The sequence below is a fragment of the Haliaeetus albicilla genome, chromosome 1 (genome assembly GCF_947461875.1).
Source record: "Haliaeetus albicilla chromosome 1, bHalAlb1.1, whole genome shotgun sequence".
Taxonomy (NCBI): Eukaryota; Metazoa; Chordata; class Aves; order Accipitriformes; family Accipitridae; genus Haliaeetus; species Haliaeetus albicilla.
The window spans coordinates 37,954,489-37,981,134 of record NC_091483.1 but is presented as its reverse complement, the minus strand read 5'-3'; the positions used below and the strand labels follow the sequence as shown (position 1 = coordinate 37,981,134).

Below are 26,646 nucleotides of genomic sequence, written 5' to 3'. Positions count from 1 at the left end.
CTATGAAAGTATTCAATTCTAGTTGATCATAAATAACACATCGTTCTTTTGCTACTGTTCCCATTTGGATTTTAATAAGATTGATATGATACTTTATTTGGTATTAATCTCAAATGGGCAATTTACTAGCTGCTAAAACACTGAAAAGAAAGTATAAAGAAATTATTACAGTCATACGATTTTAAAATACAAAATTTTATGACGTTTTATTTAAAATGTGTAATATCAACGTATCATTGCAAAGCTGGATTTTTTTGTCCATTGGGATAACACAGAATGGCCAGATGTGCTATCTCAGATCAGAATGACATGGCAAATACTGAATAGACAATCCTCAGTGTCCACTCTGGTCTATTTTCCATCTACTGTATCGGAAGCATTCAAGTACAAACATTCCCATAAGGACAGAAAGTGAGCATAGAATAGTCCCCTTTTAAAAAAAATTATTTTCACTGACCAACACCAGCTGTCTGGGGATGAACACTAATTATGGATCATAAGGAACTGCAATAACAAGTACTAATAAGGCTGTATTGCCTCTTAACATATACAGGACACTTCTGCCTATGCCCAGCTTGCTGTTTGCTCTCTAACAGTATACTGTATCAAGTACCACGCATGTCTATGCTCGACTTCTGAATGGCAGTCTCTATCCTTACACTGAATAACCAAATTAGCCAATGATATGGCTCAACGTCTTGAATATTGTAATTTTTTTCTTACTAACTTTAAAAATGCTTACTATCTTAATATGCAAGTATTACTTCCATGCCTGGTGCTGAAAACATTTGTACAACCACTTCGTAGAGCTTAAAATACTAGATCTTACAATCTTGGATTTAATTTTACAAAAATAACTTACAAATTCTACTGGCTGAAAAGATTTTAGTGGAGCAATTGAGGTCATGGTGACCTGCCGCTAATTTCCATTTGTCTGGGTTCCTAGGATGAAAAGTTCATTCTCAGAGTTTGAGAAACTTCTAGGTTTCCAAGGTAACAATAAAATGAGATGGAAGCACAGAAATACTCTATTAAGCAACCATTTGCTGCCAGATCAGAGTTGGCATGGCCTTGGAGACCGTAGCACCAGAGTTGTAAATTGCACCTCTGGCAGCAGCTGCACTAGGTACCTACCTAACACAATCCAAAGCTCAAGGCTCAAACTTGAGTGAGGAGAATGAACAATTAAACTGCAAGATTACTTATTTTTATTTTTTTTTCAAAAAGAAACAAAAAAATCCCCCTTTTCTTCTCAGGGAGCACGAAAGAGAAGGGACAGAGCTCCTTCCTCCACCCTTGCAAAGTAAAGGGAAAGTTGGCCTTTCTAGGAAATACCTCTGCATTTTTGCCCCTAGTGTGGCATCCTTCTTGATGGCAAAGTTTAGCTTCTCAGTAAGGTTAGTCAGCTCCCAGACTAAAGCATGATTGTACCGAGCTACTATTTTAAAAATTCTACCTACATGTGGATAATATCTGAAAGTGTCAGTCCAGCAAAGCACTTCAGCACATGCTGCCAGATAAATAAATCTCCCGTTTTTGAATCCATCAAACTTACTGGCCTCAGCACTATCTCCTGGCAGTGAATTCCACAGATTAATTATGTGCTGTATAAAATAGCATTTTCTGGTTTATATTACTGCTTCAAAAATATCTGGCTTCATCTCACTAATGTTATTGAAAAAGGTAATATTCTGTCCTGCTTTCCTTATAATTTGGTATCTCTAATACATTCTCTTCTCTCATTAAACTTCATAAACTAAAAGACATAATCTTGCCAATCCTTCTTCATACTACAGTTTTAACATGTATCTTTACATCTTTCCTTCAAGACCCTACATTTGTTACGATTTTATAAAATGAAATAACTAGAACTAAGACAGATCTGAGGACAGGAGTGACGGTGGGGGGAGGGGCATGGCCGGCTGCAGACCTAGCTGTCCTTTGTACGTGGGGAATATATCTCTGATCACTACTCCAAGCTTTTAGTTACCCTGTTGTACCCCCCCGTCTGCACTCTGGACTACTGCTCCATGCCATCAGGCCGCTGCGGGGGCACAGAAGTCTGATATCCCTTCAGATCCCTACAGCTCCAGGGAAGATCTTACTCCCTTTGGGGATCACATGGCAGTGAAGGAAAGAAAGGAATTTTTTAAATGGATGCTGGCACGCTTTCCACCTGTGAAGAACTGAGGACAGTCCCATTGGGCTCATTAAAAGGTGAAATACAAGCATCTAATTAGACAGAAGCATTCAGTGGTATCAGCCTTTGTGTTGCATAGCCACAGCTGTCCAGACACCAGTCCTTTGTGGACTTCCCTACCACCAGATGATCTAGTTGGGTGAAATGAGACAGGTATAAACAGGGCTTGCAACTTATTCAGTTCCTACATGGACACAGGCTTTTTCTTCAAACAAACATCCTTTTCCCAGAACATCAATCAGTCTACAAAAACATATTCTGCTTACTGGCTTGCAAAGTGTCTGGTATTCCTAAATCACCTGGAAACTTCCGAGATGCCTTGCCATGGGGAGCAGTGGCCCACTATACTTAACTGTAGGGATGACTGCATTAAGATATTAAGTAAATCTGTAGTAGCTTCTCATCTGATGAGATCTGTATCTAGCCTTTGAGAGTGTAGAGGCCATTGGTAACACTTTCTTGGGATTAGATATCATTCATTTTACACACACATGTTAATCTTGTTAGATTTCAAGGTCAACTATCTCAAGGATGTAGCTAGAAGAGCAAGTTTGTTGCCCTCCTTCAAATTGGAGACACATAACTCTTACCCCAGTGACAGTGTTAACAACTTGCGTTACTAAATACTGACTCATGACTAAAGGATTGTCAGATTTAAGGTTTTTTGCTTCTCTGGGGATTCAGGAAAAGTCACATAGCCAGGCCAATGGTTAGTACCTTTGAAAATGCACTATTTCTGAAATGCTAATACATAAAAGGAGCCAATAAACACTTACAATAAATGAAACAAACAATAAATAAGCATGCATGTTTAGTCACAAAGACATCCATGTTACATAAATCAGCACTATGCCTCTTATAAATCTAATTAATAAGCCTACCTGGTTGGCTATTTGAAGTGCAGGATGATAAAAGTGGAAATACAGGTCAGGTTTTGATCATATTGGAGCTCACTATATGAAAAATATTTCCAGTTCTTGCTTCTATCTTTTTATTTTAATGCAAGCTACATTTTCCCCACACTTCTTTTCTTAAAATGTCTTGTGTTTCCCATTATGGAATGAATCCTTGCTACTTCTCAAGGTAAGAAATTATATTTGTTACTTGCTATCAAACTAATACAGATTGTGACTCCTCCCCAAGTAACTATTAATATTTTTAAAGGTCAAAAAAACCCCCACCTGATTTGTATTCTGAAATAGACCCCTAGAAAAAAGATACAATAAATATAATGAAATAGTGGGTTTGTTACATTTAATCAGAGCAAGGTAGTCAACTGTGGTTCACAAGCCAGAAGTAGCACTCCAGTCACGGCTCTCCAGATTTTACAATAGAATAGACTATTTCAGTTGGAAAGGACCTAGAACGATCATCCAGTACAACTGCCTGACCAATTTGGGGCTGCCCAAAAGCTAAAGCATGTTATTAAGGGCATTGCCCAAATGCCTCTTGAACACTGACAGACTTGGGGCATCGACCACCTCTCAAGGAAGCCTGTTCCAGTGTCTGACCACCTCTCGGTAAAGAAATGCTTCCTAATGTCCAGTCTAAACCTCCCCTGGTGCAGCTGTGAACCATTCCCACGTGTCCTGTCACTGGATACCAGGGAGAAGAGATCAGCACCTTCCTCTCCACATCCCCTCCTTAGGAAGTTGTAGAGAGCAATGAGGTCGCCCCTCAGCCTCCTTTTCTCCAAACTAGACAAGCCCAAAGCCCTCAGCCGCTCCTCACAGGACATTTCCTCCAGCCCTTTCACCAGCTTGTTGCCCTCCTCTGGATGCATTCAAGGACCTTCACATCCTTCTTAAATTGTGGGGGTTTTGCGGCTCTTAGTTTATTTTGCCTGTCATATCACTGGAGGAGGACTAGGCATGGTAGGTGACCTGAGATGGGAGTAATGGGGCTCAGGCCAGGGGTACGTGGATGCTTTTCCACCTAACAAAACTCAGCACCGTTCCTGCTCCAGCTAGCTCTTAACAGGGATTTCAGCTACCCACTGCTGTAAGACTCTGCAGATCACAGACACAGATTGGTAAGGTGATGTGGCAGGTCCTGACTCCAAGGGTCTCCCATGCTTATCGACACACATTCATGCACGTGAAGCTGCACAGGAGTCATGTCCTGTGGGGGTGTGGAGGTCCAAGTGTGGGTGAGTAGTTTCTGAGGAAGGCAGGTGGCTGGAGGGATTCTGCAACTGCACCCCTGGGGTCTTGGAAACAGGTGCACTGAACCTCCTGGGACATGGAAAAGATTTGGAGAGTATGGACTTGGGGAGGTGGTAGTGCCAGGGAAAAGGGGAGCACAGGGGGGGCCAGAGCATGGGGCAGGAGAGGTCATGGCATGGGGAAGGGAATCCAAATAGGAGAATCATTGAGCTCTTGGGGTCAGCAGGTTTGGCCACCCCAGAGTTGGAGTTCCATGTACAATCCAATTAGTCAAGATAATATTGTTTGGATTAACTCCATGTCTTACTATTTCATAATACATGAAGGGCCCGCATACTGCGCGGTGCTGAGCAGCATGAATGCACGAGCCTGAAGTACTTGCATGAACTGAGCCCCTAATGAAATAAAGCCAATCAGGTAACAAGGATGCTAATTCTCTTCCAGTCATCATTCTGTTTCTATTAATTCAGAAAAACTCCTCCAAGGGGTAGCTATGTAGAGCCTTACCCATCATCCTGATTTCTTACTGATTATTCAAATGTTCAACTTCCTATAAACTGCATATTGCCACAGTGTCTGCAGCATCACCTGAACGTGGATAAGATCAGATTTGTCTGGGTTGAGAGAAGCAGAGACAGTGTGCTTATCACACAAACGCTGGAACCATTATCAAGCAAAGTCTTAATGTGGAGGTGGATTTTACAGTACTAGGAATGAGGAGGTTTCAGTGAAAATGATGAGCAGATAATGGAAGTGAAGTTGCTTTCAGTGTCCAGTGTCATGTTGTCAAAGCAACTGAGAATGACTCAATGGCGTTAAAGTGGATTGTGACGGTATGCGTAAACGCAGGTTACCCAGTGGGACTCTTGCAGCACTTGCATCAGGATTGATCCAAAATGACAGCCAGGACAGAACAACAATTAGCAGTGTAGGAGCATAAACACCCATCATGTAAAATCCAACTTGTCTTCTTAAAGTGAAGATTACTTCTACACAAGTGTAATAACCTTTAAAGAAATAAATGCGTTAATGTTTAATGTGCTTTGCAGGTCAACCTCTTCCGATCCGTATCTTCCAGGCTTTTTTTCTATTTAAGTTAAGAGCAAAAGTTCAAGGATTTGATTTTCTTTATAAATGCAAAGAGTTCAATTTGAAAAAAATACTGTTCAAAACACAGATCTATATAACCACCAAGTGTGGTCAGGCATGTGGTACTCTCTGTGCTCTGTAAGGCACCCTCCACCTTTTCACAGCGCATCAGTAACAGGCAGTTAAAGTGACTCCCATCTTCATGCTGGCTTCAAGATGCAGTCCAGATAAAACTAATGGGGTCTAGCAGTCATACTAGCTTAAGCTCATCTGAAAATCCTACTTAGCATTAATTTGTGCAAAAGATAGAATAAAGAAATATTAGCGTAGAGAGTTTAGAATGGAAAGAGGTGATCTGAATGTGACTAAGCAGAGATTACCCCAGTACTGAAAGCTGGTACAGGTGACTTCTAAAATTGGTAGAGACTTTTTAAAAAAGACTCTAAAAATACTGTAAATTTTAAAAATAAGGAATACTGCCTCAAATCTTTTAAAAGAGGATCTAAAGCACACAAACATTTCAGAAGATATCTGTTAAGATGAATTCAATAAAAAATAAAGCTGCAGATACTAGAGGTTTTGCTGGAGATAACAGATGGATCAGGAAGTCCGATAACCAGAACACAAATTCTGTTCACATTTTCACTCAATTGGTAGACCTGGCATTTTTATGTTAATATTAACACAATAGCATTGTAAAAACAACTTCATAAACTATTCTATCACAACAAAAAGGCATTCCTATGTTATATTACAACAATTCCAAAATACAGATCAGTCTATATCCATCAATCAAGTTGGTGGAAAGCTGATTTAGAAGATAGAATCTGTCAAAAATATATCTATTTATCTTCTATATTTTATCAATTAAGTGCCATAGAATGATAAGTTATCTTAAAAGTGCTGTTTGGGCATACAATAACCAAAACAACATAACAATAAAACATTAAGGAAAAATTTCTCTGGGTATAAGACACTATACAGTATTTTATAGTTCATTCTATCCTCTTCAATGATCTGTTGTCTGACAAATTTCCCCTCTATAATTTCTGAAGAGTTTCCAGATACTCCTAGGTTTTATTTTCAAATGAAGGATGACCTTCAAAATCATTATTTGTTTGCTTTATGCCAGAAATGCATTCTGCATGCCTTTGAATCATCTTTCATCAGACAGAGAATAGTATCTACTGCTCTCACCATTCAGCTCACAAGGATCTATTTGGATCTGTCATACATATTGATAAACAAAGAATAGGCAATTTGCAAATTTAAATATTCAATTTATTGTCACAAAAAGTCACCTCAAATTTCTTGACCCTCTTTCTACTTAGGTAGGTATGATAAAACTTCAGTTGACGTAAATTGGCAGTAAAGATTAAGTTCTTCGCAATTGGCAAGAATCTCCTACATAGGCCATAATTTTGAAAAATATCTTCTACATGCAACACTGCCTCTTGATTACCTGTGAAATCCTTAACTGAATTAATTTTAACTATGTGTGCAAAATCTGCTTTTTAAAATACCTTCAATATAAGAATTTAAAGTAAATCAAACAAATACTGATTACTGAAAACACCCTTTAAAAATACTTCAGAGTACTAAAATATTCCATTCACATTAATGAAGCATTAATTCCAGTCTTGATTATGAGATTAGCATAGATGTTCTTAATTTTTAAACAAAAAGGTTTCACAATAAAAGAATTAGGAAAACTTTAAAAAACTTCATGTTGTCACTCTACCCCCTCCGATGGTTCTCTCACGTTCTTTCTTCAATGTTCAAATCACATACACACACACACAATGTGACCATTTTACTGAGCATTTTGCACAGTGTCATTTCAACTTGTGGTCACAAGGTGCCGAAACTTGAGAGAACACTACTGATTTTCCTTCCTGTTTAATGGTAAAGTGTACAATTCTTAGATTTTTTTCTTTAAGGTTCCTAAAAATACCTAAAATATCGAAAGACTTTTTAGATGTTTAATTTTAGATTTAGGGCAAAACTCAAAATGATCATGATAACTTCAATAACAAGATAGCAATCTTGAGTAAGTATTTCCTTTTTCCCTCAGAGAGAATGTAAGTATTCCAACTTTTCCATTTGTATAACTTTTATTTTGGAATTGCAAGATCCAATCCTTTAACATTTCACTACTTTACAGCCTATTTTTTTTCAGTAAATTCATTGTTTAATAAAGAATAAAATATTTTTCTCACTGCTAAGTAAGCTTCTACCATATCCTGACTTAGATTTGAATGCAATCACTGCCAATTGTTAGTTGTGCTTTCACAAATGCAGAATTTTCCTGAGGAGAGCTAATTTCATATTATTACAAAAGGTAAATCACCTGGGATGCTGAGTTATGCAGTTAGGCTAAGAACTCCCTCATTTTGCAGTTAAAAAACAAACCCCATTTCAATTTTCATTATCTTTTTCAAGTTAAATTCTTTAACTCTGAGATCTCCTAAGGTTACTTGAGATCTCTTCAGACTTGGGATCTAGCTCAGAAGTAACTGCAAGTAACAGACCCTCAACTTCAGCTGAATAGTCAATGAGAAACTTGCAGGGGATCCTCAGAAGCTGCAGCACCACAGCCATCCTCACTGAGTTTTAATGGGAGGTGTATTCATATGATGTAAGAGCACTCACTAAAATACACCCTGCTGACTTCTCTTCTTGTAGAAAGTCTTGTGGTTGCCACAGTATGTGAGTACTTTGGATATAATTATAAGCAGGAATCAATCAAGGTGGAAAAGATAAATCATTAGAAGCCAGAGTACAAAAATCATTGGATAAATTTGTGCCTAAACTCAGAAGATAATCATAGGATGAAATAAATACAGGGCCAAAGATTGTAAGCAGCTTTCTATAATGACAGACTTTCCAAAACACTTAGAGAAAGGAAGAACCTGCAGGGTGAAGCATGTGAAGTTACACTCTAATACTATCCAATTCTGGAACAAAAGTTGGACCAGAAAACCAAAATCATCCTACATTGCTGCAACTGGCATAATTCTATGTGAACATCCTTTCCGAAAAGTTAGACACTTACAAGCATAAATGGGTATTAGGACTATAGAAACAAAATGGTGCTAGTAAGATCACAAGACATGTAAGCAAAACCAAGACAAACATTTAATCTCATCTTCAACCTAGATGTTTCTACATTTGAATTAGTTTGCAGTAATCACATATGATAGTTACTATTATATGAACTACTTGTTAGTTAAAAGTAATCTATTTTATCCCATGAAATGTAAGGCATGAACAGGAATATTAACCATTAACTATAAACAGTAATTGAAGGAAGCTTTAAGTTTTTTACCAAGGAAATTACTTATATTACCTACCTGTGCCTTTATAGTACTTGGTACAGTTACCATATTCGATATCCTCCTTTTTAATATCAAACTGAGGCAGAGCAATTTTCTCCAGCTGTACAGGATCTCCAGACTGCCAGATAAACCGTAAGTCATCAGTTGTGTAACCAACTACAAGAACAAAATAATAATAATCGTTTAAAGAACCATCTCAATCAGAGTAAGCTCTGCAAGAAAATCTAGCATACATGTATTGTATTTCTTTCACTCTTTTTCTTTCTATATCCTGTTCAAAGAATTAAATACAAAAATTAAATAATCCACAACTGAATTTTTATGTAGGCCTAAATTAGGACTTGGTGGGTGGAACATTACATTATCAGCAATATTACACTGATTAACAGGTGTTTGTTACAGTGCTTACTGTTTAAACAAAGCAAGCAAAGCTCTGTTCTCCACAGCTTTGAAGTCTTCGTACTCATTCATACTCTACTTCAGCAAAGCACGAAAAATATACTGAGCTTTAATAGCACTCACAAGTCGTAGTAACTTCAAAAGAATTTAACAACTCAATTACTGTGATGAATCTTGGGTTTTGTGTAAAACAACCTTTCTGCTTAGTTGTTCAGATTAAAGGCCCTGATTCATGAAAGCATTGCCATTCAGGAAATACTTGACCAGGAATTTAGATATGTAGTCCTACTGAAATCAGTTCAGTGCCTTCATGATCTCCTGAGTATGGACAGGCTTCAGCATACATGTGAGTGTCTAAATCATGATACATACAACACCACCAAGTGAGAGGCAGTGAAAGGTAAGCTCACAATATTCAAGCATAAAGCAATATTGATTAAATATGCATAATCATAATTATGATTTTACATGCCATTTTTCTGCTACCTTCTGTTTATTAAGGATTAACTTAATTCAAACAGAGATAATGTGTGTTAAATGGGAACAGAGATGGGGAAACAAAAAGGATGGGAGTTGGAATGCAGCGTTTTGCAATTCAAAGCCTCTGAAAATTGTGTAAAGAACTATTCTTTTTTCTGGAGGCATTAGACAGATTATTTTTTTTACCTTTGAAAAACAGCTGTGACTAAAAAAGGTAAATCGTTTATAAGCTAACTTCGGTAAGATTCACAACTTTATAAAAATCACAATGTCTCAAAACTCCATGATGGAAGATAATATAAAAAAAAATTAGATGTTTTAATGCTTCATTCATAAAATCAGTCTCACCCCCTTACAACACACAGCAAATCACAAAACTGCCAAGATCCTTTATAGTAACAATTACTGGACAGTGAAATTTTTGTCTATAGGGAACTGGGTATCATAACTGCAGACACAAGAACAGCTTAGTAAAAACTGGTGGCCTTTTTCCTTTTGGAAATCTAGCAACTAGAAATAAAATATTGAGTTGAAAATAACTTAAGTAGAATAAAACTGCCAATGGCTAACAGGGAAAGCAAGCCCACTGCTGGAACTGGAGGGACAGACAGAAAGTCATGGGTACCATTCTTACTTTTGTCAACTGAATTAAAAGGTAGAAAGAAGAAAGTTTAGTGCACACTGCCTTTCTAAAGGAGCAAATTCCTCCTGAATTTGAATATATCAATTTAGCATGGAGAGAGACAATAAGGTTGTTTAAATAAAGTTACTGATAATTTTTTTATGAGTAGCTCTTCCTTGAATAACTATGCCCTGCAATGCTTGTAAAGCAACCCAGACTGAGAAAGCTTGAGCAAACTTCCATTAATATTACCATCTAATTCCAGTTTAACCCCAAACTGATTTGGGTTTACTATAAGAGTTTACTTTAGCTCATGTACATACATATTAGTGATGGGCAAAACTACTATGGACATACTACCGTTCTAAAGGTAAATGCTGGCAATCAATGACAAAATTGTAAAGCTCTGGTATCATTATTAATATTATTATTACCGTTGTCCCCACTGGGATGCCCTGCTCAGCTTTGATTAACCTTGCTGTTTCTTCACTTTTGTCTTCCCTTCCCTGACAGCACCTTCCCCACCAGACCTGGTGGAGTAACAACTGAACAAAGTTTTTGTCCAGGAGCTGGCCAGAGCAAGCCACCTTCCTTCTCTCTGCTCCATGCTTGTCCTTACTCAGAAAAAAAAAAAATTACAATGAAAGTGGGATCACCAGGGGTCAGAATGTTGGGAAAAGGCTGTAATTGAGTAGGCACCCTTGCACTTGGAGGGCAGGAAAGAAGATGGGTTTCAGAAACATTTTGGCTGCAACTTCCAGCATGGCATGAAGCCCTTCAGAGGTGAGACCTGCCTGTCCCTTCATAAAATCAAATCACCTAGAGACCAGGGAAGGATTGGTAAGGGAGAGATGCCTGACTACATCCACAACACACCTTGAAACCACTTTCAAAAGGTTTCATACTAAATGCTTTCAATGTATTGGCATCAAATACTTTTCCTTTGGTACCGTATCAAACAAGTTTAAAATGATACCATGCATCATCAGTTCAAGGGGATAAATTGGACCCCAACAACCTACAAAGCAACACAGGTTGTGGAAGTTAAAACTACCTGGAAAACCATGGATTCTTTTTTCCAAATGATATGTGTTTCCATTTTATTAAGTTTATTGTAAATGTTTTTATAAAACTCATCAGTTGTCATTATGTTTGATAGCAAAAGCTAAAAATAGAGTGTCTGGTGTCATAACCGTAAGAAACATTTTTGATAGGGAGAAGTACATTGGTAGGAACCAGTGAATATTAATTTCAAGATTCATTAAAAATGTTGACATGAGCAATACAGAATTGATCATTTTTTGTTTGATTCTCAGGCATGCCTAGAAGGCAACTGTTTTTATGCACAGACTGATTTACATACAGCTTTCCAATTGCATCTTGCAGCGCTGTGTATCCATAGGAAACAAGGTCAAGTCCAAAGGGCATGACAGAGTAATAGACAATCTGAAAATACAGAAATTGAATTTAAAAACAGTTTGAGCTGCCATGTAAGTAGTAGATGGCAATAAGAAAAAAAATCACAGGTGTTTGTTTTCAGCTTCTAAAATAGCAGAAAAAATTAATTAAACTTATAATAAATAGCAGTTTGAAATTGAGCTATCTCTGGTAGTCCAATAATAAATTTTTATAGAGAGTTTTAAACACACATTAGTTCACAAATTAGAGAACTACTAATACATGACAAAATACATGTAAGTCATAAAAATAACTAAACCAAAGTTCCATACAGAACAGAGTCCTGTCTCCAGCAGTGGCCAACGGCAGACTCCTGAAGAAGACTATGACACTACAGCAATCAGGAAATTATATTTCACCAGATATCCAGCAGTCTCCCAAAAGCTGCACCTCAAGGACTTCCTAAACCAGAAGTGATGCTTCAGTATTTAAGGAACCTCGACAGATTTTTTTTGCCTCCAAGAAGCTGCTCTGCTTTCAGTTGCTTTCTGGAATCCGTGTCAACTTTAATCATGCACAGCATCCTGCAGCAAGGAATGCCGTAGCTAAGCTGCACACACTCTAATCATCTACTTTTATCTATCTGGAGCCTGTCTCATAGTTCTTTTACTGGAAAAGAAGGTGAAAAATCAATGTCCATCCATTCTCTCTGTGCTATTCATGATATAGAGACCTCTGTGCTACCACCTCAATTATCTTGTTTTTTCTAGTGTGAAAAGTTCTGCTTTGCTTAGCTGTTATTCACAAGGATGCTGTTCCATGCCTTTGACCATACTTGCCTGCCTTCTTGCAGTGGGAAGACCAGAACTGCACCTTGTATTCAAGATGCAAGTATAGCATGAATTTATACAGTGGCATGACATTCTCTTTAATCCCTAATACTTCCTAGAATTCAATTCACTTTCTCAACCAGTACAGAGCCATTAGCTGACATTTTCAGAGAACTAGCCATTATTACCCAAAGGGTGTTTTCCTAGCTGGTAATAACCACCTCAAAACCAATCAGTTTTTATATAAAGTTAAAATAATTACTTCCCACATGCATAATTTTCAGTTATTTACACTGAATTTCATCTCATACCTTGTTGCCTAGTCATTAGATTAATTTGTAATTCTCACTGTTTTCTCTTACCTTTACTATCCTGAATATTTTGGCATCATCAAAAGTGCCTGCCAATTCAGTTTTCAAGATGATTTATGTTGAACAGCACAGGACCCAGAAGAGATTTTTCTGTGGGACTCTACTGCTCACTTCCCCTCATGTAAGCACCAGCTGTTTACTCCTACATTCAGTTTCCTAATTCTTAGCTGTTTATGCAGGCAACAGCTTTCTCTCACATACATTTTATCATTCACATATTTTGATAACTGGAGATTCGTTTATATGGGTAATATCTCTGTAAACTGAAAATACAAGGCATCGCAATTATATATTTTTAAAAATTAAAATCTTAGTAGCATGTCACCAAACCTCAGTGCCTCAAAAAATTAATCTTACCTGCATACATATAATTTATGAAGATAGTGTATTATTAAAATCCACAGAATATTTTTAGAGGACAACATCAATTTCAAACTTTACTGAATTTGGTTATGTTATTTGGAAGTTACAGAGAAGAATTTTTCCACCAGAAACCCTTCTATTAGTATTAACTCAATATTCACTATTCACTAATCTAACCTATTGCCTGAAATAAGCTCATTTATGAACAGCTGCAACCTCAAAAAATATTTGAAAAAAGTATCAATGTTTCATTTAACATTTGCTGTTTCAAATGAGAAGTTTCTTTTATAGCTGAAAGTGATTTTCTATTTTGAAATATTAATTTCTACAGACTTCAAAACCTGCTACAGGAACAACTGAAATCAGAACCAGGACCTTCAGAGTAAGCCAAATTAAATGCTTTGATTGCCCAACATATTTTCTTTTCTGATCAATATCTGCAAAAGTCTTGAGACTGAGTTTTCTCATCCTTATTTGGAAGGGGCAAAAAAGAACCCAGAGTCTCCCACCTTCTTTCTTTTTTCTAGCCAATTCTAGTCCAGGACGAAATAGGTCATGTGACCATAACTTCAGAAGTGATTCCCTCTTAACGGTAAAGTTGCAGTATATTCAGGTAATCATTTTTTCCTCTATCAGGGCAATATGTTCCAATTCACACCAGAAGAAAATTCACTCACTGTTAGGAAACTGAGCCTAATCTCTACAAATCATTGTGTCTATTAACTCTCCAGATCTGTAATTCACTGTGACATCCTTTTTAATCAACCAATTTGCTATTTTCAGTGGATGATTATTTTTATGGCATGGTGTATACCTTCGATAAACCAAGTGAAACCACGAAAAAGTATGCATTAATTGCAATGAAATTAAACAATATTTTGGGGTCTTCTGAAAAAAACTACATCCAGTAAAGCACAGAACTTAATCAGGATTATGTCCCAGTACTTTTACAAAAAATTTATATTCACAAATTTTGTAATTTCTGCCTTTCCCTATACCATTAGTAAGTAATCATCATTTTCTTTAGCTGACATAGAAATTCAAGTGGTGTGCAAATTATATTGTTTTGCTGAAGGCTTTACTTCAGATATCTTATCCATTTCATTGTGCTTCCAGGAATCTAAGCAATTATCAAAAGGGTTTAAATTTTGCTTCCAATAATACTAGTTTACTTAATGTGTTAGCTTAACATGACATAAAAACGTACATACACTTCAAATTTCTCGTACCTGCTGTGCTATCAACTGACAAGTTTTAAAACATCTTCATCTGATTTCTTTACACACATTTGATTTATTGTAGTATTGTTTACAAACTGTCATATAAATGTAAATATTAGTCATAAACTGTATTACATTACTAAGTCTAACACAGCATATATATCTCATATCAAGTCATTTGAAAAAACAGTAGTAATATATCTATAAAATACCTCATGCTGACTAGGACATCTCCATCCCGAAATATAAAAAGAAGGATATTTTCTTGTGTGACATCATGGAAGTTAGCATTTTTTTCATTTGCAAAGAATAAGTCTGGCTTCCAAAGACATTTAAACATAGTTGGGTCCACTGTCAGCGTATCTGAACCTCTCCAATCATTGGGCAGTTTGAGTCTGGGGTCATTCCACTTCTGTCTTAGAAAGATGTTGACTCTATAATCCTGATGGGAAGAATACATAAATATTAGACTAGCCAAAACTCTAGCCAAAAACCCACGGGGAAAGAAAATGATTCTATCAGACTCTGAAGAGAACAACAATTTATGCCCTGATTTTTCTATCACAAAGATGGTCATCACTGTTCAAATGACATTAATAAGTGTTAAGGTTAATAGACTTTACTACAAATAGGTAGATGGTGTCTCACTCATGTTTTGAATATAGTAACTTTCTTTAAAAAAAGGACCAAACTGTCCCCCCCGAATCATTTTTGCATCCCCTTGATAGTAGCCCCGTTTCCTAGGCGCAGAGAAAAGCATGCGCCAGGGCAGAGGGAGGCCATAGCTCTACTACCCTAAACTGCTGCAGGCAGCAGGCTCGGTTATCACTTCTGTCAGGATATTCTGTGAGTGTAAATTCCAGCTTATTCTCCATTTAGGTTAAGTGGCACACTGATGGCAAAATATTACACTATAAAAGCAAAGAACAGACCAGGTAGATAATAGATTTTACACTACACACCCAGAATACAGCTTCAGACCCTGTAACAGTTATTTGGGACTATTTTGGTAAATGAGGCAAACTGATGCCAGCTTGCGACACAAGTACTGAGGTAGCCTGTATGAAAGCAGAAACAGAATAGGTCTCAAAGAGACAAAATCAAGGCTTTACACAGAGGAAACTTCCTTCTGGATTCAGCAGGACTCTCGCTTAAGGATGGACAGTAGTAGAGCCATGCTCAGTGAGAACCTAATTTTGCCTTTGGGAATTGGAGTAGCATGTGTCTCAGGGCAAAACGATACCCGCATGTTGTTCTGTCCTTAGTGAAAGCTGTGTGCATCCAAAGGAAAAATCTGACCCAGTATGTCAGTTATGATTTTTCAGTCTTACCTCTAAGTCTTTTTGCTTTTTACATTTACATTTAAGTCAGTGCCTCTTTTTTATGTATATGTAAACTAGGCAGATCACATACAGAAAAAGAATAAAGGTATTGTCAAAATAAAGTAAAAAAAAAAAACCACAAATAAACCAAAATTCTATATGTAAGATAACTTCTATCTCCAGTCATTCTAGTTGTCTTCTATGGTGTGTTTTGTTTCTTCATAATTGTCTATTAGGTACCAAGCATCCCGAGATAAAGGCTGCTTCTTTTAAAACAGTGAAAACACTGCTACTGCTTTACAATTACAGCAAAATGCTAGAAATCAGTGAGTTCTCAACATATTTTTGGTTTGTCAATGTATTCTGCATAACAATCTGATTTTATAAAGTTGTTTATTTTACACATTAGTGCCCTCTTTCTTACACGTTCTTCTGTTGATACAATGTGAGTTGTCTTCTGCTGTACTGCAATGTATACAGTTACAGCCCAAAGCAAATGCCATGTTGAGAAAGTCATGCTAACTCCAGCAAGGAGTTCACTTGGCTAAGACCTCATGCAGAATAATTTACCCTGTTGATTTATCCCATTAATTGGAATACGGTGCCCACTCTCCCACATCCAGTCCACCAGTCAGATTAGCCCAGGTATTTCTTTATTACGCTATACTGTGTAATATTTTGCTTTACTGCATTGTAAGGAAAAACAAAGCATCAAAACTAAGTAGAAAGAACTGAGGCGATATTTATTAATAAGCATAGTTCTGAGAGATGTTACTGGCTGGCAGTTTGTTTTTGAAAAAATATGTAGTCTGACTCTGATTTATACAAAGACCTATATTATCTTGTCAAAGTAAAGAAGAAGTATAAAATAATAGTCAACATGAAATGACTTCGTACTGGAAGGCTCTCATAGAGAAGCTTCAGAACAGGAGGGAATTCAGGTCATTATCTCAGAAAGCATTTTTTCAATTTTACGTATATAATTGAAAATTTACTTTACTTGCTTCTTGTTGAAGTTCCCATTCCATATGCACTTCTTGTCTCAGTGAAAACAATTACTTTAAACCATATGAGATAAATACTGCATACCGTTCATGCTCACAAGCATTACACTATTCATTACACCAAAAGTAATTTCCCCATAAACAACTGCACTACCCTAGTTTTAACAAAATAAGATGCCTTCTCAAAGCCATAGGCAAATGATAAGCAGTGTCTACCACTTGCCTTCAGCTTAACCATTCAGAAGGAGATGTTTATATCACTGAAAAGCAGAATGCACTGGCAAAATAAGAATTGGCAGTAAGATCAGGTGGATGCTATTTTATTTCCTTCCTTGCTCTCTTACAAATGAACTTAAATATACCAAACAACAGGACGTTGTGACATTTTAAGAACTTGATTCTGTTCCCATTTAAGTAAATGGAAGAAAAATCCCATTAACCTAAAATAGGTAGGTTCAGACCTACCTAAAGGACTAGAAACTTATGACAGGGAGTACTTGGAGAGAAAGGCCACCACATACTTGAGACAATACAGAAAATGTAGAAGGAAGCAAAGAGATGTCAGGATACAAAACTGCGGTTAGCCAGACAATGATGTGCAGAAGGGCTCTTCTTAGAAGAATATGAACTATTACAGCATCTGGTAGCAGTATAGATTATGATCTGGTAAAAATCTATTTTGAAAGAAGTCTGCAACCAGTTCTCTCAAATTTTGGCAACGAATTTTAAGATTCAGTATGTGCACTACAGTTAGGTTCAACGGGTTGAAGAAGTGGTCTGCATGAAGCACATGGTCTTCCTCCTATACATTTTACAAACATTCTTTAAATATTGCAGAATGATCAGCATTTTATAATAAAGGAGAGTCAAATAGCAATTGTCGTGGTTTAAGCCCAGCTGGTAACAAAGCACCACAAAGCTGCTCGCTCAGTCCTCCCACTCCAGCCCGGGTAGGATGAGAAGGAGAAAATACAAAGAAAAGCTCGTGAGTCAAGACAAGGACAGGGAGGGATCACTCACCACTTATGGTCACGGGCAAAAAACAGACTCAGCTTGGGGAAGAAACAAAATCAATTTAATTTACTACCGATCAAATCAAAACAAGGATAATGGGAAGTAAAACCAAATCTTAAAACACCTTCACCCCACCTGTCCCTCCTTCCTGGCTCAACCCCACTCCCGTTTCTCTCTACCTCCTCCTCCCCAGCGGCGCAGGGGGACGGGGAATGGGGGTTGGGGTCAGTTCATCACACCCTGTCTCTGCTGCTCCTTCCTCCTTAGGGGGAGGACTCCTCACTCTTCCCCTGCTCCAGCGTGGGGTCCCTCCCATGGGAGACAGTCCTCCATGAACTTCTCCAACATGAGTCCTTCCCATGGGCTGCAGTTCTTCATGAACTGCTCCAGCGTGGATCCCTTCCTCAGGCCGCAGTCCTTCAGGCACAGACTGCTGCAGCGTGGGTCTTCCCATGGAGTCCTGGCCATCTTGGGGGGCATCCCCCTGCTCTGGCCTGGGGTCCTCCCCGGGCTGCAGGTGGGCATCTGCTCCCCTGCTCCCCTCCGTGGGCTGGGGACACACAGCCTGCCGTCTCACCAGGGGCTGCAGGGGCATCCCCTCCTCCGGCGCTCCTCCTCCCCTCCTTCCTCACTGACCTCGGTGTCTGCAGAGGGGTTCCTCTCACATTCCAATCCCCCTACTCACTGCCGGTTCCCCTTCCTAAATCTGTTCTCCCAGAGGCGCTACCACCGTCGCTGACGGGCTCGGCCTGGGCAGAGGTGGGTCTGACTCAGAGCCAGGGAAGCTTCTAGCAGCTTCTCACAGGAGCCACCCCTGCAGCCCCTCCCCCACTACACAAACCCCACCACACAAACCCATAACAGCAATTAAAAAGCTTGAAACTAGGGGCAGGGGGTGGAAGAGACATTTATCAGCGTTAGAGCTAGGGGGAACCTGGCAGGTAAAAAGAATCACAGAAGGATTCTACAGGGCTTTGTTTTCCCATGAAACTCCAACAGAACGCAAGTTGTTCTCAGAGAGGTTGAAAGGGAAGGCATTCTAGGAAATATTTCAAATGAAACCTACTAAACAGTGGGCATGTGGCCAGAAAAACTCCTCAGGCCAGAAACCAGGCATAGCCAATACATCACTCTCTGCAAACTGGAGCACACAGAAGATCATGAAAAGTTTTTTCTACATGAACTGCACTCATACAAAGAAAAGAAGCATAATAGCACTGTCTTTTAATAAAGTAGAAAATGGCATCTTTAAGATTAAAACAAGGAAACTGAATTTTCCTTTATATACATAAATATTAAAAAGACCTTTCTGCAAGGTTTTAAAGTAAAGAAGGAGGAAGTGGTGTTTTGCCATTTGAGTCAGTGAAGAAAGGTTACGCTGCAAGTACAAACCTTGAATACAGATTCTGTAGACAGATTATCAGCACAGCTAAAATATTATAGGCCTATGGGTATTTATACCAGAAAGCATCTTTCCCTAGGAATCCTTGACTGGTCATCCAGTCTATAACAGTTTCTAAATGTGGCATAATCACCATATTATCCCACAAATCTGCAGTCTAAAAAAACATCTGCAAAATCAGAAGCAGAGTTAGCATGAGGATCCTAGACAAGGAGTCTAATGGGCTAGAAGGAAACAAGTGACAGGATTCAAAATAAAGGGAGCTTATTGGAAGGTACCCACCCTGGTATAAGCTCTTCCCATTTTACCTGTACAAATTCTTATTCTCTCTGTAGTTAACTAATTTTTTGTTTAGTTTTTCCAGGTAACTTGTTTGATATGTGTGGGAAAAAGTCATCATTCTCTCGAGTATTCAGCAACACAATATGAACACTACCCTTTCTAGACACAGAGCAAACATGTGCCCTTCAGTTTCTTCACAAGGGCTTGATTAAACCAATACAGGCTTCTGGGCATAGGATCCACCCTATGGGTCCTATCTTACTTCAAACCAATATTACTTCAAATCTGTCAATAATTTTCTATAAAGAAAATCCCTTCTCTTTTAAAACTAAGTAGACTCTACCTCAGTGGGAGGTAATCTCTACTCTTTCCTATTGAGGATGAGCCAACTGCATAGCTAAGAATGCAATCGTCATGGGACCAGAAGGACAGAAAGCAAAAATAATTGAAAACAGTTTTGTGGGATTCCTGAAATAGGTGAGGAACCATCAGAACCAGCCACCATGATGTCAAGATGAGGGACACTGTGGGAGCCTGTTGACTAGTTAGAAGTTCCAGACATTAAGCCCAGAGTTGGCTATTTCAGAGAAGGGTCTAAGAGTGGGATACAGGACATCTTGTTGAAGATATTTCCTTCTGCATCTCTTTTAACATCCTTCTGAACAAAAGGAGATCAGCATGCCAAATGGCCTTTTCTCACTGGCACTCTACACATTTGTTTGTTGGGCCCTCTACCACCACCTCACTGCCAATCACCTGGCACCCATGGTTATTTTTCCCCACCGTTCCGTCACCCAAAAGAAGGAATTGTCCCTTTAGCATGGCTAAAACAGGATGCTTTACCCCCACATAGATTTTGCAAAAACCTATGAATTCAGCCATTATAGCCAGAAGTGGCACCAGAGCCAAGAATCATCATGATACTTCATCAACTGAAATACTTAGAAATATATTATTTCACAGATTTTGGTACCAGTAATGATATCACTCCAACCAGTTTAGTAGCTTCTGGTAACTTTAGAGACAGCCAAGAAATCAATATGTCTCATGATTCACACAAACGCCTGAGACAGTAGAGATGCAGACAGCCACTCTCTTCTCCAGCACTGACCAACCTTTTTCAGCAGTTCTGTCATTGCCTGCAAATATCTCTCCTTTCTGAATGCAAGAGGCCCCTTTGGTCCTTCACAGACTTAGTGCCTCAGCTCCAGGAAACACTTCTCCTGTGATTCTGGATGTAACAGTTTTTTCCTAGTTTAAGGGACTTGCTTCTACTATCTTATGCATTACCCAGACCATCTGAAGACGAGTACCAGCCTATCCCCAAGAGGGCAGTGGTTCCTGATGTCCATAGGACCCAATACCCACTGCAGCAGGAATAGTTTCCCAACTGCTATGTGGAAGAACAGATTGACCATTTCTTTTGTCAGCGCTTCCTGTGATACATTAAGGCAACCAAAAAGTAATCCACACTTCACATAAACATGCTTAGCTATCATGGTGATTGGCTGGATGTAGAAATCTAAATAGAAGCATAAATTAAAGCAAGGATGGTGTCTGAAGTTCTGAAATATGGAGGAGAGCGTGACTTATAGAACATCCTAGTAAATTTGTGAGTGACCATATCAGGAATTCACAGACAGGCATACGTACATTGCTGCAGAGAGCATATTTAATTTGGGGGGGGAACCACACTCCTTACATTCATGTTTTGTTACTATTTGGATCTGAGTGAATTGTAAAAAAGGCTCTGTAAAAGTCACTTTTAAGAGCACGCAATAAATTTCAGAAACTTGAAAGGGCCATCTGGCCTAATATACCTGCCATCTTAGACAGTTATCTTACTCCTACTTTCCTGCTCTTCCTCCCTGCCCCTCTTTAAACTTCAGTCCCCTTTTTGTTTTCAGAAATAAATCTCAGCGTATCTTCAGCATACCTACATTCTTTGTTTTAATATCACTTCCCACTAATGCCATTAGTTCACTGACTATCATTTGCAATCAAATCTAAATCTTTATTCACTCCTACTTAATAACACAGAAATTTCTGGCCAAGCTGTTCAAAAGCTGTTTCAGCCATCACATATGTTTAACTCTGAGCAGCTCTGCAGTCCTACTGAAATGTCATTAGGGTATCATGTAAGCTGGTTCTGAATTTTAGGTGGGTACTTACTTTCACCACCAACAAAAGGTGTTTTATTATTTATTAGCTGTATTATGGTTTATTGCTTCTGTGCCATTATGAGTAGGAATGCTGCCTTAGTCACAGCACTGAAAAAAGCAGCCTGATTTTGCAAACTGCCTAAATGCTTTGGATGCAGCAGATCACCAAAGTTATTTCTAAATGGGATGCTCAGGGAGCACGTCAGAACTCCCACTCTGAGTGCATGCCCTGGCTGTGGCTTCCCACGTACTGGTGAGACATGGTGTACTCCCCTCTTTTTTACACAAAAGAAAAACCCTGATCAGGTCAGAACATCTTCAACAATTACATGTCATTTTTTTGGCAATATTTTTGATAGTATTTATTGGAAATACTATTGCAAAAAAAATCATCAAGTGCCAAAATATTGGAAAGGGCTTTGCTGAAATGACTTCTTATTTTGAAATAGATTTTACTTCCTAAAGAAACAATAAAAGTCAAAATTGTAATGAGGATTATTTGGTGCTGTTATTGACATATTGACATTTTCTGACTGAACTGGAAACACATTTTTAAAAACCTCACTCCTCAGTTTATCTCTCTCACACATTAAATAAACAGGAGTAAGAGTATGGTCATTGATGGTCTACTCCTTTAGTCTTTCTCCTTCTATTCCTCCACAATTTACTCCTATCCTCAGGTCTACACAAAACAGAGAACCTGTATGCTTCAGCCTTATGCATGTATGTTCTTTTTCCCTCATATAAAGTCCTAGTATTTTCTTTAGTAATACACCAAGCAACCTATATATTAACTCTCAGGAAGATTACTTAATTCATGCTACCAAATATGTTCTTCCCCCGAATTTAATAAATTATGGAAATAAGTGTAATTCTTGCATCTTAGAAACCATGGATTTGCTTTCATATACATCAAATTCTAAAAGCTATAACAATCTGTGGACAAATATAGAGTGAAATAGATTAATAGGTTTATGGCATAAAGAGCAGTAAGTCTATCACTAACCTCATTAACTCAGTTCTCAGTGTCCACGATCATAACAATAATTTCTACTTTGTAGTTCATAATGCTCAGCCTGAAATTTAATTTAAAAATAAAATCTCCGTGTGTGCTATATTAATTTCCTTTCAGTCTTACCATAGTTGTCTCTTGAATTGACCCAAAGCTGTTAATGAAGATGTTGACTGCAACATCGACTGGAATTCCTTTAAAAAAAAAAAAAAAGATTTCTAGTGAACTGCACAATCCAGTAAAGGTACATTATCTTTCATTTAAAGCTCCTTTATAATGGTATCACAATGTGAAATGTTTTTTTATAGGGTCATACAACTCTATCTTTTCAAGTTAGTATATAACAGTTTTCAAAAGCTGTGGTTTTATCTACTTCCATTGAAAGCCAATAGAAATCACAAAAAATCTTTTCAACCTAGTGATAAGAAAACAGAAAAAAAAAAAATCCTTAGTCCAGAGTGCTAAGCTTAAAGCATTTTACAGATGACAAATTTGAATAATTTTTGAATTCCATGATTTTCTGTTATCACAGAATGCACCGTCCAGTATTACTTTCACACATGGTTTAATGGATAGAGGTAATTCACATTTCTAGCAGCAGACACTTTTAACTGTCAAGGTCATGATGATGATCTATCATCCCAAATTACCTGTTTATGATTTATGATGAGACGTTTACTTATATTGTAAGAGGATACTTCTTTGTGCAAGTCAAGTACATAACTGTAAAGTATGAATACAGGCAGATAAAAATTGCTGCATACAGCTTTCACAGCTATCTCACCTTGGTGCAAGAGGGTTGGAAAGCTGCTCTATTTTACAATGGTTACCAATTTGCCAAGAAAAACTTCTAGAAGCCAGCAGCTGTGAGGGTATTCAGATGGCCTGTATTTTTTCCTCTTCTCCACAGCCAGGATTCCTGTAGTTGAAGAGGGATGGGGTGACAGCTGCTACGTTTGCCCTCTGTCACCCTGCGGGAACTGATTGGCAGTCATTTAATCTGGTGTTAACAGAGAGTTATCACGAAGCAAGGAGAAGTGGCCTGATGGTTGTGAGAACTAATTATGGTCCACTAGTTTTATTTAGCACCTATATGTTGAGTGTCAGTATGTACATTAGATGCATGTATCTGATCTCATTTACACTGTTACGAATACTTAATTTAGTGGTTTCTTCCTATTTTCAGCAACAAAAGAAATATAAGAATATATGAAGACTATTTTCACAGAGTAAGTAAATACAGTACAAAGTAATATATGACTCATCTTATAGTTTGCTCGTCTGCATAAAATATTTTGGTGTACATTTTACATAAATTCAAACTCATTCTCTTGGTTCACCAGAAAATCACTAAGATAAATTTCACTTTTTTTCAGTTAAATCAGTTTGTGTTTTGTTGGTTTTTTTTAAATCAGACCAGTTAAGTATGATGCTTTTGGTTATGCAATAAGCATAATACTTTGTTTAATGCCTGATGTGTGTGACAGAGCACCCACCACCACACTAGTAGCCAAGAGTGTACTATCTCTTCCGGTTTTGAATAGGAAGTGCCATCCAAGAAAGTCACTCATGTGTGAGGAACATTTCAACATGGGCAAACCACTTGTCAGAAAATGTTCTTTTTCTTCCACCTTCCTGTGAGTTAACATTACATGTCCTCCCTTTTCCTTCCATCCTCATTCCTACCAGACTGCCAGCAGGGTTATCAAAAATATAAAGAAATCTGCAACATGCTTTGTGATTACAAGCTGATCATGCTGAAGAACAGGTAGAACAGAGGCTGGACATTTATTCTTTGTGACAAGGCTCCGTGCTGAAAACATATAAATATGATTCTACAGAAAATCAGAAAGAAGCAGGAAAATTGCTGAGAACTGAGTTTAATACATTTATAAAACTCTGTGAAACAGAACATCTGAAAATGGTCTCTTCAAAAGCACAATAAAGATTATACATTTCCAAATTTCTCAAACTATTGATATGCATGTTAAAATATCTCTTAATGTATATTTAACTAAATGTAAGGTTTAAAATGAAAGAACTGATGTATGTAAACTGCAGTGTCTGTAATGCAATAAAATTGTCTATGTCTTTTTCCAGCAGGGAGATAATCTAATTCCTGGGAAGTGTAACTTAGAGCTGTATGAGTTATTAGAGGTTTTGCAGAGAATATATATTCCAACCTTTTCTGCATATGTAAGGAAATCACATTTGCCTACCTGGAAGATTCCTACATCTGACTACCAGGGAGACGTTTTAAATTTAGAGAAAGTGTTTAAATTCATTACCTATTTGAAACCCCAAAGCATGTAAGCTGTATTACTAACATATCTTTAAAGGATTTAATAACTGTATCATTTCCAAATAGTGATATTGCTGATCCTAATTTTATAAAGTCATCTTAAAGGATGTCTATAGAGAATTCTGATGTTTTAAAATACTGTAAAGTGGAGATAACACTAAAGTCTAACCAAAATGTAGGGATAAAAAGACATTTTAAAAACTTATTCTATAAAATCTAATTCTATTTTTAAAAAACCTTTTATAAAGTAATAGTAGTAATAATAATAATAATAATAATAATGATGATAATAAAGCATCACATACTATTATGATCATGAAATCCTAACATATTACCTTTCAGCTCAAAAGGTTAAGTACCTTCTGCAGTTTCACACTATCTAGGGAAATTTCCATTTAAAAAAAAATACAATACAGAAATGTAGGTTGTGAATATTATCTCTATATAAATTTTCTAGGTGTGAAAAGAGCAAACGTTAAATTCTAAAGATTAAAAAAAAGGCTGAAATATCTGACAAACCTTTGAAATTAGGCCTTATCCTGGGATCATAACTGAGCAATAGCCTATTCAAGATATTGCTGGTAGAATTAACAGGTACTCTTGCAAGGTCTTCAGCTGATTGTTGGCTGTAAAAAAAAAAAAGTGCATCAGTTACTATTAAGACAGAAATAACTGTGTGCTTAAACTTAAGTCATTTTAAAGTCATGCCATAAATGCCATTTCAGGAGCAAAACAGGTTCGGTATTTCATGTTCCACACTGGATAGCCTTCTTTTCTTTGTGATAGTTCAGTATTTTTCAAGAAACTATAACAAACATGAAAGCTCTCCTATATAGCTTTAACTGTTAAACTTGGAAGTAAATAAACTGCAATTCACTAATTGTTCCCTTCCCTCCTAACATACATATCCAGAGGGACATGATTTCTTCATCAGTAGAAAGCAGCCACCTGGACTATTTTTAGTGACTGTCAGAGTAGGAACATAAGTAAACTGACAGCCACTTCATAGGTGCCAAACCATGCAGAGGCTTTTGGCAGTCTCCTGCTCTCGCATGCCAGCGCCAGCTATTCCACCGAGAGCTGGAGCCATTGCATAATCTCCTTGTCAAGTGCTAATAAAAGCATTTTTATGGAAAACGAGGCCTTGGACTCTCCTCTGATTTTGCAGGGGGAATTTAAACATCTCCATTTACCTTGCTGTTATTGTGCTGTGAGTTAAACCACCGCTAAAATTAAAAAGAACCTGTGACAGGTCAATGTAGCTACAAGAGTAACATGAAACTGAGTGTAATAAAAAGAAATAAGGGTGCATAAGTCCCCACCCCATGTACTTTAAGCACCTAGCAGGCTGATAATGTCATGTAAATGAACTTGTATGTTGTCTGTAGAAGCTGTTCAGCGGTGTTTTCTGATTTTGAATCCTGTCTTGTAATCACTTTTCATCCTTTTTATGACAACTACTCTGCTGACTTTCTGTCATTATAATTTAGTAACCAAAATGCCATATAAAAATAAGACAAAGACCCTACAGAGGCCTAAGTCATATGCATCAACACTATTACCTCTAGCAAACAAATGTATGAAAATATTTTAAAAAATTATCCAGTTTATTTCCCAAATGTTTTCCATAATCAGTATCTGCTGTCGTTGCCTCCTTTACCCTGCTTAATT

The 26,646-nt window shown here is 37.6% G+C and overlaps 1 protein-coding gene across 4 annotated transcripts in view; it reads right to left on the bottom strand.

The window, feature by feature from the left end:
• Window positions 1–26,646, bottom strand: part of GLRB (glycine receptor beta) — a 53,184-nt gene that overhangs the window by 12,656 nt on the left and 13,882 nt on the right. For 3 of the 4 annotated variants that reach the window (XM_069785918.1, XM_069785911.1, XM_069785904.1), the window contains exons 3-8: window positions 25,495–25,601; window positions 22,800–22,867; window positions 14,688–14,917; window positions 11,657–11,739; window positions 8,808–8,948; window positions 5,220–5,372 (exon numbers count right to left, since the gene is read on the bottom strand). In XM_069785918.1, coding sequence (XP_069642019.1) covers window positions 5,220–5,372; window positions 8,808–8,948; window positions 11,657–11,739; window positions 14,688–14,917; window positions 22,800–22,867; window positions 25,495–25,601 — 782 coding nt within the window. The remainder of the gene's footprint in view (window positions 1–5,219; window positions 5,373–8,807; window positions 8,949–11,656; window positions 11,740–14,687; window positions 14,918–22,799; window positions 22,868–25,494; window positions 25,602–26,646) is intronic. The other variant, XM_069785925.1, reaches the window with a different exon arrangement.